The sequence below is a fragment of the Orbicella franksi genome, chromosome 7, assembly GCF_964199315.1.
Source record: "Orbicella franksi chromosome 7, jaOrbFran1.1, whole genome shotgun sequence".
In the NCBI taxonomy this organism is placed as follows: Eukaryota; Metazoa; Cnidaria; class Anthozoa; order Scleractinia; family Merulinidae; genus Orbicella; species Orbicella franksi.
This window is the reverse complement of record NC_138151.1, coordinates 5627030-5641209: the sequence shown is the minus strand read 5'-3', so window position 1 is coordinate 5641209 and position 14180 is coordinate 5627030. Positions and strand designations below refer to the sequence as shown.

The following is a 14180-nucleotide window of genomic DNA, read 5'->3' as shown; positions in this document are numbered from 1 at the left end:
TTCCTGCGCTTTTCGCCGTCTTCGTGTCTTGTTCTGATTGAGTCATTGTGTTGCTTACGTTTGTTTGTTATGATTGGACATTGAAATTGCCTTGGTTTTGGTTTTTTGACACTCAAACTGAAAACTGCTGTAATCATAGCAAACGGGCTTATCCTCAATGTGAAAGAAACACTAACGACGTGAAAAATCCGCACAGACAAAAACTGTCTTAATCGATTTATCGCATTACACTGCTTTGAATAATTTCTTGTCAGGTTCATTTGCTTGGTGAAGAAACGCCACCAAGTTCTCCGGCGAGAACATGAGCAGATGGCAGCAGCGTTACAAACCATCGAGCGAGGAACTCTGCTGGCCGAACAACTGAAGACTCAACTTGGTCACGAAAAGATGGTACTCGAACAAAAGAAAGAGGTATGTGGGATAATAACAGGGATAGTGCTGCCCTCAGCAAATTGATAGTCCACCCTCAAGCAGTTTAAGGCCTAGGTCAGGAATGGAGAGGGCAATTATGGTTGGGCAGCTATATCTCTGGTTGTATTTGTTTCACCAAGCTAAAGTTTTCTCTGATTATAAAACTCGGCGTCCTGTGCCCATTGAAGGTTTTTCTTTGTTTCTACCGACAGTGAAGTATTTTGTTCTCAGTTTGTCTTTGATTGTCAATAACTTCGCTTGGTTTTCTTCTTTCAGGGTAATCTTCAGTTGCTTCTTCAGATTGGACAGGTACTAAACGATTTTTAATTTGAACTGATTTTAATTTAGTATTGGCTTGTCGTTTCAACGAACCTAGACGTATGTCTTGTTCATTTTCTTTTATAATTTGAGTTTTTCTTTCAAAGGACAAAGCGATCGCTGAAGAGCAAGTCAGACTCGTTAAACGGCAGCAAGAGAGGATACAGAAACTGAAAAAGGTAAAGTTCTTTTAGCAGCTGTAATACGTTGCTGCGGGTAGATCTGTAGTTCTGATTGTCGTAGTACAGGCAGGAGGGCCCTCCCGAGAGCAGGTCAGGTTTGTCAAAAGGAAAAAGTATAGAGAACCATCTAGAATCTGAAGAAGGTAAACCGCTTCTAACAACTGTGAACAGAAGCTGATTGTGATAGATTAAATGGACTGTTATGCAAGGTGGCTGTTTAACAGAGAAGCCCCAAACTAAGCAACAAAATATCTACTTCATCATGCGGCGAGAAAATCTATAAAAGTGCATTTTACTTCTTTATCTCGTGGGACTTCTCGTGTTCTTTGTTTAACTGATGTGCCGCTCAATACAGGCAGATGCACATCGCCCAACTTATAGATTATCCCTTTCCGTTGCTAAGCCGTCGTAAGAGTTAACAATGTAATTAGCATTTTTTTGTCGTTTCCAGGCTCTTCCAGAATACCAGATAGCTCACGAGCGAGCGGTGTTCAAGGCTGCTGCAGTTGTAACCGAAACAAAGAGAGTATTAAAGATCCTTGACGGACAAGGACTTGCGGAGTTACGAGCTCTGCAGAAACCAGATAACGAAATTGAAGATCTGTTAGCCGCTATCATCATTATTGGTATGTGGTATGAGTGCTGACTTGGGCTGAAGCCAGTTTGTTGTGCGTTCAATGACTTGTCGTCCTATGGGGGCATAGGACGTCTACTGTGACTCTCATTTGGTTCTTGATTGGCCCTCTATCTCGGCCGATGGCATATCTATCTAATTGTCAGGATCACTCAACAGTGTGCAACACCAGTTGTTCTTGGGGTTAGCCCCTATTCTTTCTGGCTTGTGGGTTCTGTTCCATTGTTCTCCGTCCTCAAATGCTTACCGAATGCGTCAATGCTATTAAACTCCATGAGGACCGTATTGAAAGAATTTTGGTCAAGTTCTTGTCTTTGCAAGTTAATGGACCTAGCCTTACGGTCAAAAACTATGTCGTTAGTGTTCCATCTCAGCCAGGGGTCTTTGTTGCAAAATTCGTACTACTCGTTCATAGCATTTCTTCTCATCATGGACCGGCTTGCTACACAATAACAAGTGTCATAATGTTGATTCTGATGCTTCTATTTTCTTTTTCAGTCAAGTCTCCCTCGTCCGACCTGACATGGAACAAAGGAGCCAAGCGTCTGATGGCCAATTTAGACAGGTAAACGTGACGTGGTTTATGTTGTAACTGACGGTTTGACGGTCTTAATGACTGACTAACTTACTGTGACTGATAAACTGTAATGCTTTGTCTGTCAGTTGCTTCTCTTCCTATAATGCCCCATATCTTCCCATCTCACATTTAGGCGGAATCAACAGGAAATTTCCTCTTTAATAATATTTTTAATTTAGATTTCGTCTTACTAGCTACTCAAGCCTTTATCCGTAACCAAAAAGTACATCATTGCCTAACTTGAACCATATTTCTTTTGCTAATTGTACTCTCTTCATTCCAGGTTTCGCGAAGAACTGGGCGTCTTTGATGAAATGCAACTCACAGAGAGCACCTTGGAAGTCGTCGAGCCTTACCTTAAAAAACCGCACTTTAACGGCGATTATCTTGAGAAGAAAACCAACAATCCTGCGGTGGGGTCTTTGTTACTGTGGGTCAGAGGAGTTGTCAGGTAACAGCAGTCACAGCTCTAGTAGAACAGGCTTCTGTTACGTTCAGAATACATCTTCGAGAACGAAGATCTACTGGGTTTGTCCAAGGCATACTATTTTGTTTAAAGTGTATATGACATGAAAAATAATTTCTGCTTATTTGACAGGCCTTTCAAAATACAGAAGAATGGCTTTTTATTTTTTTGAAGTTTTGCAGTGTTCTTGAAACTTGGCACCACAAATGTGCATCACAAAAGAAACAAAATGACACCCTTAGTGCTGTTACCATAGCAACTCTTTCGGCTCCAGTCTCTGTCTGTCAAAAAAACCAAGTGTCCCCATTTGCAACCTCTAAAGTGAGGCAAAGGGTCCTATTTGGAACAGACATAGTTCCCATATTGTCTTAACTCCCATCATTAGATTGGGTGGGGTAGATGGTTCTTGGTTCAAGACAAAAACTGGGAATTTCAGTTTTTATTGAGACAGCACCAGCGGCAAAACTGTTGTCATGGCAACTGCATTAAGGGTGTCCAAGAAGTACAAAACTAAAATCAAAATTCTCGCTAATTTTGGGTTAACTTAATCAGGCTTTGAACAACGTGGCCCAGTTAACTACTTTTGCTTTGAATTCTGACCTTGGTTTATTATAAGCTATATGTATGCATTATTTGTTTACAAGATATCATCGCATGATGCAGTCAAAAGTCAAACCACTTCATTCCAAAGTGTCTGAAACGTCCTCGGCAGTAGAGCTGGCTGTGGGTAAATTGTCCTCCATGGAGAGTAAACTTAAGGATCTCGAGGAACGCCTGAGGTCTTTGGCTCAAGCTTACGAAGACGCGTCCATCGACAAATGTCGACAATACGAGCTAACAGAGACTTTAGACTCGCAGTTGTCACAGGCGGCCTACTTTGAACAGGTGGGAAAGTAGAAGAAGCACAGTGTCATGTTATTGGAATAGCCACTAACGTCCTTTTTCATCTTTGCTGCTTTGGGAATTTGTCTACGATAAAACTTTGAATTTGCATTTTCAAAGCGAGGCTTGGTGGTGAAATTTGCCTGTCTGATGTGATCATTGGAACTTACTGGTAGCCTTGTGTTTTAATGTTTGTAATTTTGTTCCCACGTAAGGTGTTGTCAAGTGGTCGTCAAAAGTGGCTGCAACTCCTCGAATCTATCAGCACCCGCGAAGAAGCCGTCGCCGGTGGCGTCGCCATGGCAGCTGCCTTTGCCACGTACTTAGGCCCCTACTCGTTCTCGTTTCGCCGTGAGATGTTGACAGTGCACTGGCCCAAGTGTTTGGACGAGCGAGGCGTGATGCTGGTGGTAGACAGCTCCGTTCCGTACGCAGGCGCAGAGGTGTTCATGATGGAGAAGGCACAGCAGGCGCCGACCAGCAGTGCCAAACCCGCTGTAAGCGAGCAGGAAGTACCTGGAGGACAGTTAGATGAAAATGCAAACGAAGACGAAAGCAGAGAACAGGATGAGCCGAATGGTAACGTGTCAAGTTTTTGTCTCTTGATCCGCTGTTTTATATCGTTAGATAGTAGGCATTAAGGAATTGAAATTGACGAGATGAAATCCTGTTAAATGCGGCTATCAGGACTGTTTTCATGTCTCTTTTATTGTAAATGTATTTAATCAAATGCTCAAAAGTGTGATCACAATCCCGCAACTCTTAAATAAAACTATTTTTCTTGTTTTAGTGATTTCAATGTTGTCTTCGTAGATGGTGTTTACCATTAAATTTTTAGTAACTTATTTGTTTCTTCGCGCTGAAAAAATTGCTTTGTAATTGTTCGAATCTGTTTTTCTTTTCCTTTGTATTTGGACAACGAGGATCGTCCGTTATGTGCCAAATATGTAACCGTTTACTATGCTGATATGCTTTCGATATTTCGTACTTTCAAAGAAAACGAGAATTAGTTTAAAAATCAGGTAATTGGAATTACAGTGTTCGACTGAGTGAGGGGAACGACTTTTGGTTCGAGTTATCGGGAGGTTTGAAAAATCAAGAGTTCGAGAAATCGGATTCCAGTGTATCTCAAAGCAATACTCAACTAGAAATACGGAAAAGAAACCCCAAATATATGTCAACAGAATTAAAAAAAAAATTTTCGTTCTTGTCTTATCATAGCTGAGGAGACAGATGAAAAAGAAACAGAAGGGGAACGAGAAAGGCCACACAGCGCAGAGTTAGAAAAACAAGACGTAGAACACAGCGAGAAAGAAGAGCAACCGTCACCAGAAAAACAAGAAGACGGATCTGATGATTACATGTTCTCAGTCGGCAAAGACCAGCTGCTAAGTCGCGCTAAACTGACGGAGTATGATTCTTTTGCTTTAGCCGTGCTCAAGCTTCTCTTGGGTGAATATCACATACGAAGGCTCCTCACTAAGGGAGTGGGTCCCAGGAAGATAGAGAACGCCATACTGGCCAAGTCGTCATGGCAACGTGTCCCTCTGCTGGTGGACCCCTATAATAAGGGACTTGAGCTGATTAGGACCGTGGAGGATGGAGAGAACCTGCTGGAGATTGATCTAGCGGAAAGGTAAGCCAATAGATTTACGTCTTCATAACAGGGCCTAGATTGGTGATTCTTGCCTTTAAATATGATTTCCGACCATAAAAATCACTTGATTTGCAAGCTTAGCTTAATGCAAACAATTTTAATCGTGATCTTAAATGTGGGTTTCTACCATTTTAATTACGTTTTCTAGTGCTTTTATTCAGAATTTTGAAGTTTCATTCAACAGCCCACTTCCGAGTTGCTTTTTGCTTCTGTGTCAAAACGAGTCTTCCCCCTACACGTTAATTTTCATTCAAGTCAAACTCATTTTCAGTTGAAATGTTTTGCACGATTACTTGTTTTGGAACAGAAGCACAAGGTAACTCGGAAATGGCCTATTGTAAGAGGCGTATGGATGGCCCCGAATTACCCCCAAAAAGGTCAACGAAGCCCTTCTCCCCGGGTTGAAATGGTCTCTTGTAGGTGATCTTCTACAAAAGAGCCCATGGTTTAATCATCGGTTGTTTTTTGTCCCTCAGTGACCCATCTTCCATTCTGAAGATTGAGAAGGCAGTAACAAGTGGCACAGCTCTGGTGTTGTACAATATCGATCGTGACGTCGACTCGCTCTTTATGCCTCTAATTTATCACGTCACCACATCCACTAGTGAAGAGACGGAACAAGGTGTGACACAAAGCTTGGGTTGGAAAACAGACAAAATAGCTCATTGTTCCTTGAATGAGGATTTTTCACGTAGTTTAGTTTTCCAAACCTGGTTTTGTCTACGAATCTAATTCTCTTGTAGAAAGATTCAATAGTTTAGCAAGTAAATTGCAAGGTTTCAATATTGTGTGGTGGAAAAGAGTACACTACAAGGCTAATTAGCGCGGCTTTATTGTGCTTTTGTCAAATTGATCGCTAAATCTAACCCTGGGATACCATTTACCATTCAATTTCGTACAGATGCCCGATATGTCAAGTTTATAAGCTTAAACCATATATTTTTTGTTTTGCACCTGCGATTCTCGTATTTGAAGGTTTGGAGTAATTTATCTCGTCTTTTGGTTTTCAGACTCCCAGCTGGTAAAGTTTGGTTCCCGCCGCGTCATGTGTCACCCCGAGTTTCGCTTGTACCTCATATCCAGATCCTCTCGGCCAGCCTTCAGCACTGAAGTATCTTCAATCACCACTCTGGTGAACCTACGACTTGACGAGGAAGCCTTGGCCGAGGAGATCGAGATCGAGGCTTTTCACCGCGTGCAGCCTGAGCTCTATGTGGAGAGTCGTAAGAGTTTGATGGTGATGATGGAGTTACTGAGGCTGCTGGAGAACATCGACAGCAAGCTGATAGGTCTGGTGACCGCTCGGCAGGGTACTGACATCTGGGAGGAAACTGAAGTCATTGCTGAACTTGTCAAGTGTAGGTCTGAGGTGAGTGAGACGACCTCCAGCCGAAACTCTTTCCCAGGGTCTCGCTACCCTGGGGACAAGGCTGCTTCCAGTCCGAAATGACAAAGACCAAAAAAGTGTGAAATTATTTTTATGTAAAAAGAGTTAACTGTGTAATCTGGTTTGGACTGTATTCATGTAGGCAGAACGTCCTGTAAAATTATTGTTGAGTTTGTTCAAATAGCTTTGTTGTAGTTATTTCTTGTTGTCTCGTTCCAGGTCGCTCACCGTCTGACCCACACACTAAACAACTTTAACAGACTGAAGGGTTTGCGCGAACTCTTCCAACCGCTGGCCAAGCGTGCGGTGATGATGTTTTCGCTGTTGAGTTCGCTGTCCAGAGTACAGCACGAGTATCGCTTCTCCCTCGGTTACTTCCTATCTCTGTTCCGGTCTGCGGTCGGGCGGGATGTCGAGCCTTTCAAAGACAAACTGGAATACGAATCAGACAGTGAAGACACGGAGGGGATCAAGAAGGAATCTAGAACGACTGTTCAGATTAAGGCGGTTGATGTGGAAGGAGTGCCACCACCGGCTGTGGTTCAGGGTAAGCAAAGTTATTAAAGGTAAAGGTAAAGTCTGCATATGGGCCAGGTCTGAGCTTATCCCGGTTTCTGTAGCATGACGCGACTAGGAGTATTCAGTTCTACTCCCCCCTGGATGGGATGCCAGTCCATTGCAAGATTGCAGGATCACTCCCAGCATTAAATTCGCTGGTACCCATTTATACACCTGGGTTAGTATAGTTTAAATATCATATCAGTCTTCCTCAGTTCAAGTCTTCCTTTTTCTTGTTGGTTTTTAATGACCTCTTTTGTTCTGTCTTACCTATTATTTTAATGCCTTCTTCGATCGACTTTTAAGACAATGCGCCACAGCTTCCTTAAAATCTTAATACAGGCGTTTTGAAACTTCAAATCAGCGCCTCGGCATGAGTGCCTCGCGTTAGAAATGGCGTGCTCCTTTAATTTCTTTCCTATGTTTCCTCTAGATTAAATTCAATTTTTTAATTTGAAAATAAAGAGACTTATATCAGGTGAGGCAGCTCCGTTAGGCTGGTGGCTATCATAGAAATGTCAATCAGTGATCATTCACAGAAACGTGGAATAACAGAATTAGTCGAATAACTTCAATGGAGTCGTGTTATGAAAGATTATCGGACCTTTCTCTTTCCCTCTGCAGGTGATGAAGGTCGAAATCCTTCTCGTAAGAAACTGCCATCCAAGCGCATGTCAGTTATCCTTCCAGCTGAGGTCCAACTGCCATCTCCCGGCGTGGAATACACCCCTTATAGCCCTGAGCAGACAGATCAGCTCATTGACTCGCTCAGCCAATCATTCTACCGTCATGTTAGCAGGTACGTTTTGCTTCTTGTGTACTGCAGCTCAACAGGAGATTAAGCAGATGCAGCGCTATCATGCTTTGGCTAACAGGTCAGTTATACGCTCTGAAGAAAGGATTTGATGGGTTACCTGCCACTGATGAACTTGCGTTCAATCCGAGGGTCATGGCAGACTTGTGATTTCTCTCCCTTTTGTAGCGGTCTTCAATATTTTAATTCCTAGTAGATAAAGTCAAATGGTAAGAGAGGAGGGTAATGTACGCTTAAAATCTGCAATTAGTTAGCTATTCCTGAGTTACAGTTTCTAAGAGAGCAAAACTAATTGACGATGACGAGTTTTTATCCTTTGTTCATTCACAGGAGTATAGACCAGCACCATCGATTGTTATTCTCTTCTCTTCTCACGCTCTACAAAGTAGAAAAACGTGCTAAAGACGGGCTGGTCCAGGAGGAAATCTCACTTCTACTTTCTGGTAAGTTCACCTAAACCTTAACTCTTAATTTAACGAACATTTCGCCTTTGAACTAACCGCACTCTTCTGTGTTATTTCTAGGAAAGCTATCTTCTCCAGTTCCTGCGCTTTCAGACTTCGATCCCACGCTCCTTCAGCCAAGCTGGATCGCGCAAGAGTCTTGGGAACTAATCCTGGCCGTATCCAGCCTCAAAGGTCCCTTGGACAGCGTCTGCACTCACATCGCGTCCAATCCTGGACCGTGGAGGGACTGGTATGAGAACGAACGCCCCGAAGCGCAACCGCTGCCAATAGAAAGTGAAGACGCTGAAGATTCACCAACCCTGACTGCACTTGACAGACTGTTGATGATTCGCTGTTTGCGTTCTGATAGATTTGAACGAGCCATGCTTATATTTGTTGAAAATGAAGTGGGCGATCTAGTGGAAAAGTCTCTTCCGCGGTTCGATGAACTCCTGTCTGGTATTAAACACTCGATTCCTATTTTTGTCGTGATGCCAGACCACACGTCTATGAACACGCCATTCAAGATTAGTCCTGTTGAGAGCATTCGACGGATAGCGGAGGTGAGACAGACGGAATTGTATTACTCTGTATATTTTCCAACCATGCGTTCGGTTCGTCAATACCTTCAATGCTATTTTAAAACCGTCGAAGTATGTAATAATTTTTACCTTGCAGAATTGTAAGCCGATTGCTGCATGTTTCTCTCATAGAATGTTTTCCTCATGCCGTGCAGCCAAGTCTTATGAGACGCCATCTAACCAAGCTTTGTGGCACGCTTCCAAGCCTCACAGTACTCTTTGTAACTTAGCCTTTTGCATGGTGCAATCTAGTTGTAGCTTTGTGGTAACACCTCGCTTAACCCAGAAGAGACCGTGATGTGCAGGTAATCTCAGACAAATTAAATGAGGTTATTGGCTTTTCAACTTGCAGGCTCATAATGTGCAGTGCCAGCAGATATCCGTGGGACACGGGCAGGAAGAAATCATTGATGTTGCCTTAGCAACCGCCGTGCGGACTGACACTTGGTTAGTGATAGAAAACCTTCAACTGGCTTCCCGCCATTGGCTTGAGCAACTTTATAATCGATTGTCCAGACTTCATTTGCAAGCGGGTAAGTATCCGTCATTTTGGGATGGAGTGGAGCAGAGAGGCTTGGAATATATTTAAGGGCTAGAATAGTTTGGGTTCTAAAACACTTTTACGCCAAACATTGGTCGTCATATTATAACTGCTAGACTACGAGCAGTCCCTCTTTCGCTTAGTCCGTCGAGCGAGACCGTAAATAAACCGCGAGGAAAAAATGACCGCGTGAAATCCTTGGGGCGAGAAGCGTGGGCTACTCGAAGTCTATATAACAGCTACCAACACCTAGCAATTGACTTATCTACGTCTTTAGCATAACCAACAAAGGAACTCTTTTTCAAACGGAACCACTATATTGACTAACGAAAGATGCATCGAAATTAACAATAACTGACTAATTACTGTTCATGAAACTTATACTGACGATTCTTGCAGCGAGAGACTTACATTATTGACTGATAGTAGACGCTTTTCACCTGACTATTTAGATGACTTGAAAGCGTCCGTCACCACAATATGGTCCTTTTAAGGACTATCTTCGGGTCGATCACACTAGACAAACTACTGACAATTTGGTTTAAACGATTTGGTATGTAATTTTGTGTGCAATGTAAGTAATCGTGTGACTTTTTTAAAAAATCGTTTAGAAACGTCCTCGACTCCATCTCAATGGCGCGTTTTCCTGCTTTGCGAGCCCGCGGATCACTTGCCAGTAGGACTTCTGCTGTTCTCACATCAGCTGGCCTGGGACGTGGTACAGAGAGAGGGACCTGAATACCAACCCCTGAACTCTAAGGACCTGGACTTGAAAACCATCATTACGTCCACACTTGAGGTATGATGGGGCAGCTTTGCCTAACAACCAAGCACTCGGTTGAGACTAACAAAAGATGGTTCGAACCTTACTACAATCGACCAGTGACTGCTGACAAACTTTACACGAGTCTTTTAGCCAATACCATCATGACTAAACTGGCCAATCACTTTCAACGGACCAGACTTATAACATTACTGACTGACACACACTATTCACTTGACTCTGAAGATGACTTCCGCTGATTGTCGAAACGTCAGTCACCAACAACAGTTCTTTTCAGAACTACCCTCACCCTGACGATCACCCAAGACGAAACGCTGATACTCCTTGGTTCAAAACATTTATTACATTCATTTGAACTATCTCTTGCTTCTTTGAGGGGAGAGGTGGGGGAGATTTTACTTGCTGAAAAACTACATCTGTTTTTGGGGTGGGGTGGAATCCTTGTTTTGGAAATTAACGGGGGAGTGCCCAGGTAATCGTTAGCTACAAGGCAGTTTCTAATCTAAGAAAGCAATAAGTACTTTTTTTCCCGAGCGTTGGCCTAGGCGTTCATCGAAGCACTTTAAGATATCTTAAAATATCGAGGATACGCTACCAGGAGTGATCATAATAAAATTGCCGATATGTGTTTGACATGTGTTTTTGTGTAACGGGATGAGGACTTAGGCTGCTCTAGAAACCCTAGCTCCTACGGAGAGTTAACGCTTAAAACTTTAGCCATCCAAATTTACCACTTTGGGAGACAGTTACTTTCGCAGTTCTACGTTATATTTCTTTCATGATGTCATTCGCTGAGTATCGTTTTCTCATTAACAGGCTGTTCCTCGGTTGTATTGGGAACAAGCTCGTGAGCAGTCCCTCGCAGTCCGTTCCACCTTGTTTGGTTTATGTGTCAATCACAGTGTGTTGCTTATGCGCCATCAGCTCGGTGCGCGAGCGTCCAGCGGTCGCTACCCTTTGTCTACACGTGACTTACTGACGTCATTTGAAATGGTGATCAAATGGGCCTCAAAGCAAGAGGGCTTAGGGGCGTCACAGTTAAAGGCACTTTCTGATGTTATCGCTGAGGTAAGATTGTCCCAAAAAATATGTTGCGATAACATGCTATAGTGAATTTTATATTGTCTGACCACAGTGAGTTTTCTTTTGTTCCTTTTTTTTCCTGACACGTTGCTCAACTCTGTACGCTAGTGTACTCTCTCTTTCCCAGATTCATTTGAATTCCTCACGATCTAAACCCAACGTGGTAGCTAGAGCATTCATCATGTGGGACGTTGGTCTGAACTGAACCACAGGATTAGTTTTTCACGTCACGCTGAACACTTGTTTACGTGGTGATGACAAGAAGACCACGTGATTCATTTTCCATCTTCCGCGGTCTTGAGATTGTTTGTGGTTAATCTAAGGGTGACGAGTCTTCGGCGTTGCGGTCTACTTAGATTATAGTTCTCGATAATAGCTTCTGAAAGATTAGAGCTTTTTATAGCATACGTGCGAAAGTCCATGTGTTGTACTGTCATATTGGTAGGGTGTGTATGGTGGAAAAGTATCTGACCCATGGGACCGGCGCTATGTTGCAATCCTGACACATCAAGTAATTAAAGAGACCGCTCTTCAACAGCACTCATCGCTCGCCCTAGGTTCCATCAGCCTGCCTGTACCACCGGCCAATGTAGACCCAACCGAGTACAGCAAATGGTTCAACGAGAAGACTGGGACAGAGGACGCGGTCATGAGTACAGTTAAGGCTCTGGGTCTAGACATTAGTGTCGAACGGGAATACAATGAGGCTCGGTAAGAATTAACTTCAAAGAGTTATTTACCAAATGGGAGATGGTGTTCCGTGCTCTGTTAGGAAATAATGCACGTTTGCATCTTAAAATTTGTCTTAAAATTGAAAAAAAAAAAAAATTACATCCTAGAAGAGGGCGGTGATTGCATTGGCAACACAACATCCGGAGGGTACGTGCTTTATAATTTCTATTCATGCTTCTTATTCTATTAAAACAAATATGCACGCTCAGGTCCAGTAGCGGGCACACAGCAGCTATATAAACAGTAGCCTCCGCTTGGCCCGAAAGTATGTTCGGATATTTGTCCGCGGACATTATCTGTTCCGAGAAGCAAACAGTTTTCCGAGAGCGTAGCTCGAGGAAAACTGAGAGATTTGAGGAACAGAAAATGTCCAAGGACAAATATCCGAGCTTATTTTCGCACCAAATGGAGGCTATTGTGTTTGTTATCCATCTAATATGTTTCGCAACACGCGCGGTTTTGAAAATTGGGGAATATTATCCCAGTTTTAGCTGGGGGATTATTCAGTCACTTGATGCATTTAGAGCAATCGTGCTCGAGCGAAAATACTTGATAGATTATAACTTGTAATAGTTGCTAATAACATGGCGCTATTCTTAATTTTGCAGTGCCTCTGAATTCATTCATAAACTCAACAAGCTGCACCGGGACATCAATCATACCACTGCGCTTGCGCAAGAACCTTCAGCTGGAGCCGTGGTTAACATGCGTCGCTTGCGTGCATCAATGGACCTATGTCTTGAACGGCTGCCCACGCTGCTAAAAATAGAAGGAGACGGAGCCATGCCTGTCACTCAGCTTCTTCCACGCGTGTTGTCTCAGCTGCGAGCTTTGTCTGTTTATTCGGAGTCCGGTAGCACTGTTGGTTCGGATGAACGCTTGTCAGAGTCTATGGGTTATGTCTTACAGAAGGTATAATAAAATGATCATTTTTGTTGCATCCGTAGCATATATACTCTGGGTAGAGAGGCTAATTACATTCTAAAGAAGTAACATTGGATTCCCAGTTTCTCGACGCTCCAAAGAAAACGAAAATTGGTTTGAAAAATCGGATAGTTGGAGAAATCGAAGGTAAAATTACAGTGTCTGACTGAGGGGAGGGAAATAGCCTTTTCCAGGCGTTCAGTTAGTTGGGGGCGCAGCGCGAAATTAAAACAGCAAACGAAAAAATAGGGGAGAAGCCTGGCGAGAGCTCACCGTTTTTCGCGGTTCGAGTTATCGGGATGTTGGAAAAATTGAGGGTTTGAGAAATGGGAATTCCACTGTTCATTGCTGGCTCATTAGTTTTGACACCTTATGATCTTTTGCTTGAGGATTTACTCCAGCTGTTGTATCGCGTAAAAACTTTGCAAGGCAGACGATTCATGAAATTCTGCTCAAGATTGTTACTCCCACTTCTCTAATTTTGGCCATTCCTGTAAAAGTGAACATTTTAAGAAACGATGGTTTTTATCAAAGTTGGTTATTACCAGGGTAAAATCTTGTTTTTTCTTCATTTGTTTTCAGGAATGCCAGTGGTTTAATTGTCTTCTTTATCACATCCGGCACTCTTTACAAATTCTGGAGCAGTGCGTGCTGGGAGGCTCACCTGCAATCCCAACATCCCTCGTGCCCGTTGTTGATGCGCTGCAGGAAGAAGTGGTCCCCAGTGATTGGCTGCATCCCGATTGTCAGCCCTCCCCCCACAGTCTTGCATCTTGGCTCATAGGTAATGGTGACATCACCAACTGGGTTGCTTTGCATAGTCAAGACATGCTTTTCTTTTTAAGGCGTTAAATTGAGTCACCTTTCCGTGTCTGAGAAACGAAGAAGTAAAAACAAAAAAAACAGAAAAAGTACAACAATATGGCGGAGATCGAATAAAATGCAAATGTGGTAAGGGGCTGCAAGCTAAAATGCTGCTGGTATAAGTAGGATCTCTAAAAGCAGCATGCTAGCCGATTTTCAGTTGGAGTCCCTTGCCACATTTGTATTTAGTTTTGTCTCAGCGGATATGCTGTCTTCTTCTATGTGGCATTGTGCAGGTATTTTCTGTAGGATTTTGTCATCACGACATTTAAGCCTGTTATCCACAGTCACGCGGTGTGCACGTGACATTGATCAATCCGCAAACATTTCGATTCATCT

The 14180-nt window shown here is 43.0% G+C and overlaps 1 protein-coding gene across 1 annotated transcript in view; it reads left to right on the top strand.

Annotated features, from left to right (window-relative positions):
• The window catches only part of LOC145493510 (uncharacterized), a 59483-nt gene that overhangs the window by 42764 nt on the left and 2539 nt on the right, over positions 1 to 14180 (top strand). The window contains exons 61-81 of the mRNA XM_081472995.1: positions 255 to 411; positions 688 to 720; positions 837 to 908; positions 1363 to 1537; positions 2044 to 2110; positions 2406 to 2573; positions 3233 to 3473; positions 3686 to 4049; positions 4692 to 5106; positions 5604 to 5749; positions 6138 to 6496; positions 6734 to 7061; positions 7697 to 7871; positions 8217 to 8329; positions 8411 to 8895; positions 9266 to 9446; positions 10066 to 10253; positions 11055 to 11306; positions 11767 to 12032; positions 12662 to 12965; positions 13560 to 13761. Of these exons, the coding sequence (XP_081329121.1) occupies positions 255 to 411; positions 688 to 720; positions 837 to 908; positions 1363 to 1537; positions 2044 to 2110; positions 2406 to 2573; positions 3233 to 3473; positions 3686 to 4049; positions 4692 to 5106; positions 5604 to 5749; positions 6138 to 6496; positions 6734 to 7061; positions 7697 to 7871; positions 8217 to 8329; positions 8411 to 8895; positions 9266 to 9446; positions 10066 to 10253; positions 11055 to 11306; positions 11767 to 12032; positions 12662 to 12965; positions 13560 to 13761 (4691 nt within the window). The remainder of the gene's footprint in view (positions 1 to 254; positions 412 to 687; positions 721 to 836; positions 909 to 1362; positions 1538 to 2043; positions 2111 to 2405; positions 2574 to 3232; positions 3474 to 3685; positions 4050 to 4691; positions 5107 to 5603; positions 5750 to 6137; positions 6497 to 6733; positions 7062 to 7696; positions 7872 to 8216; positions 8330 to 8410; positions 8896 to 9265; positions 9447 to 10065; positions 10254 to 11054; positions 11307 to 11766; positions 12033 to 12661; positions 12966 to 13559; positions 13762 to 14180) is intronic.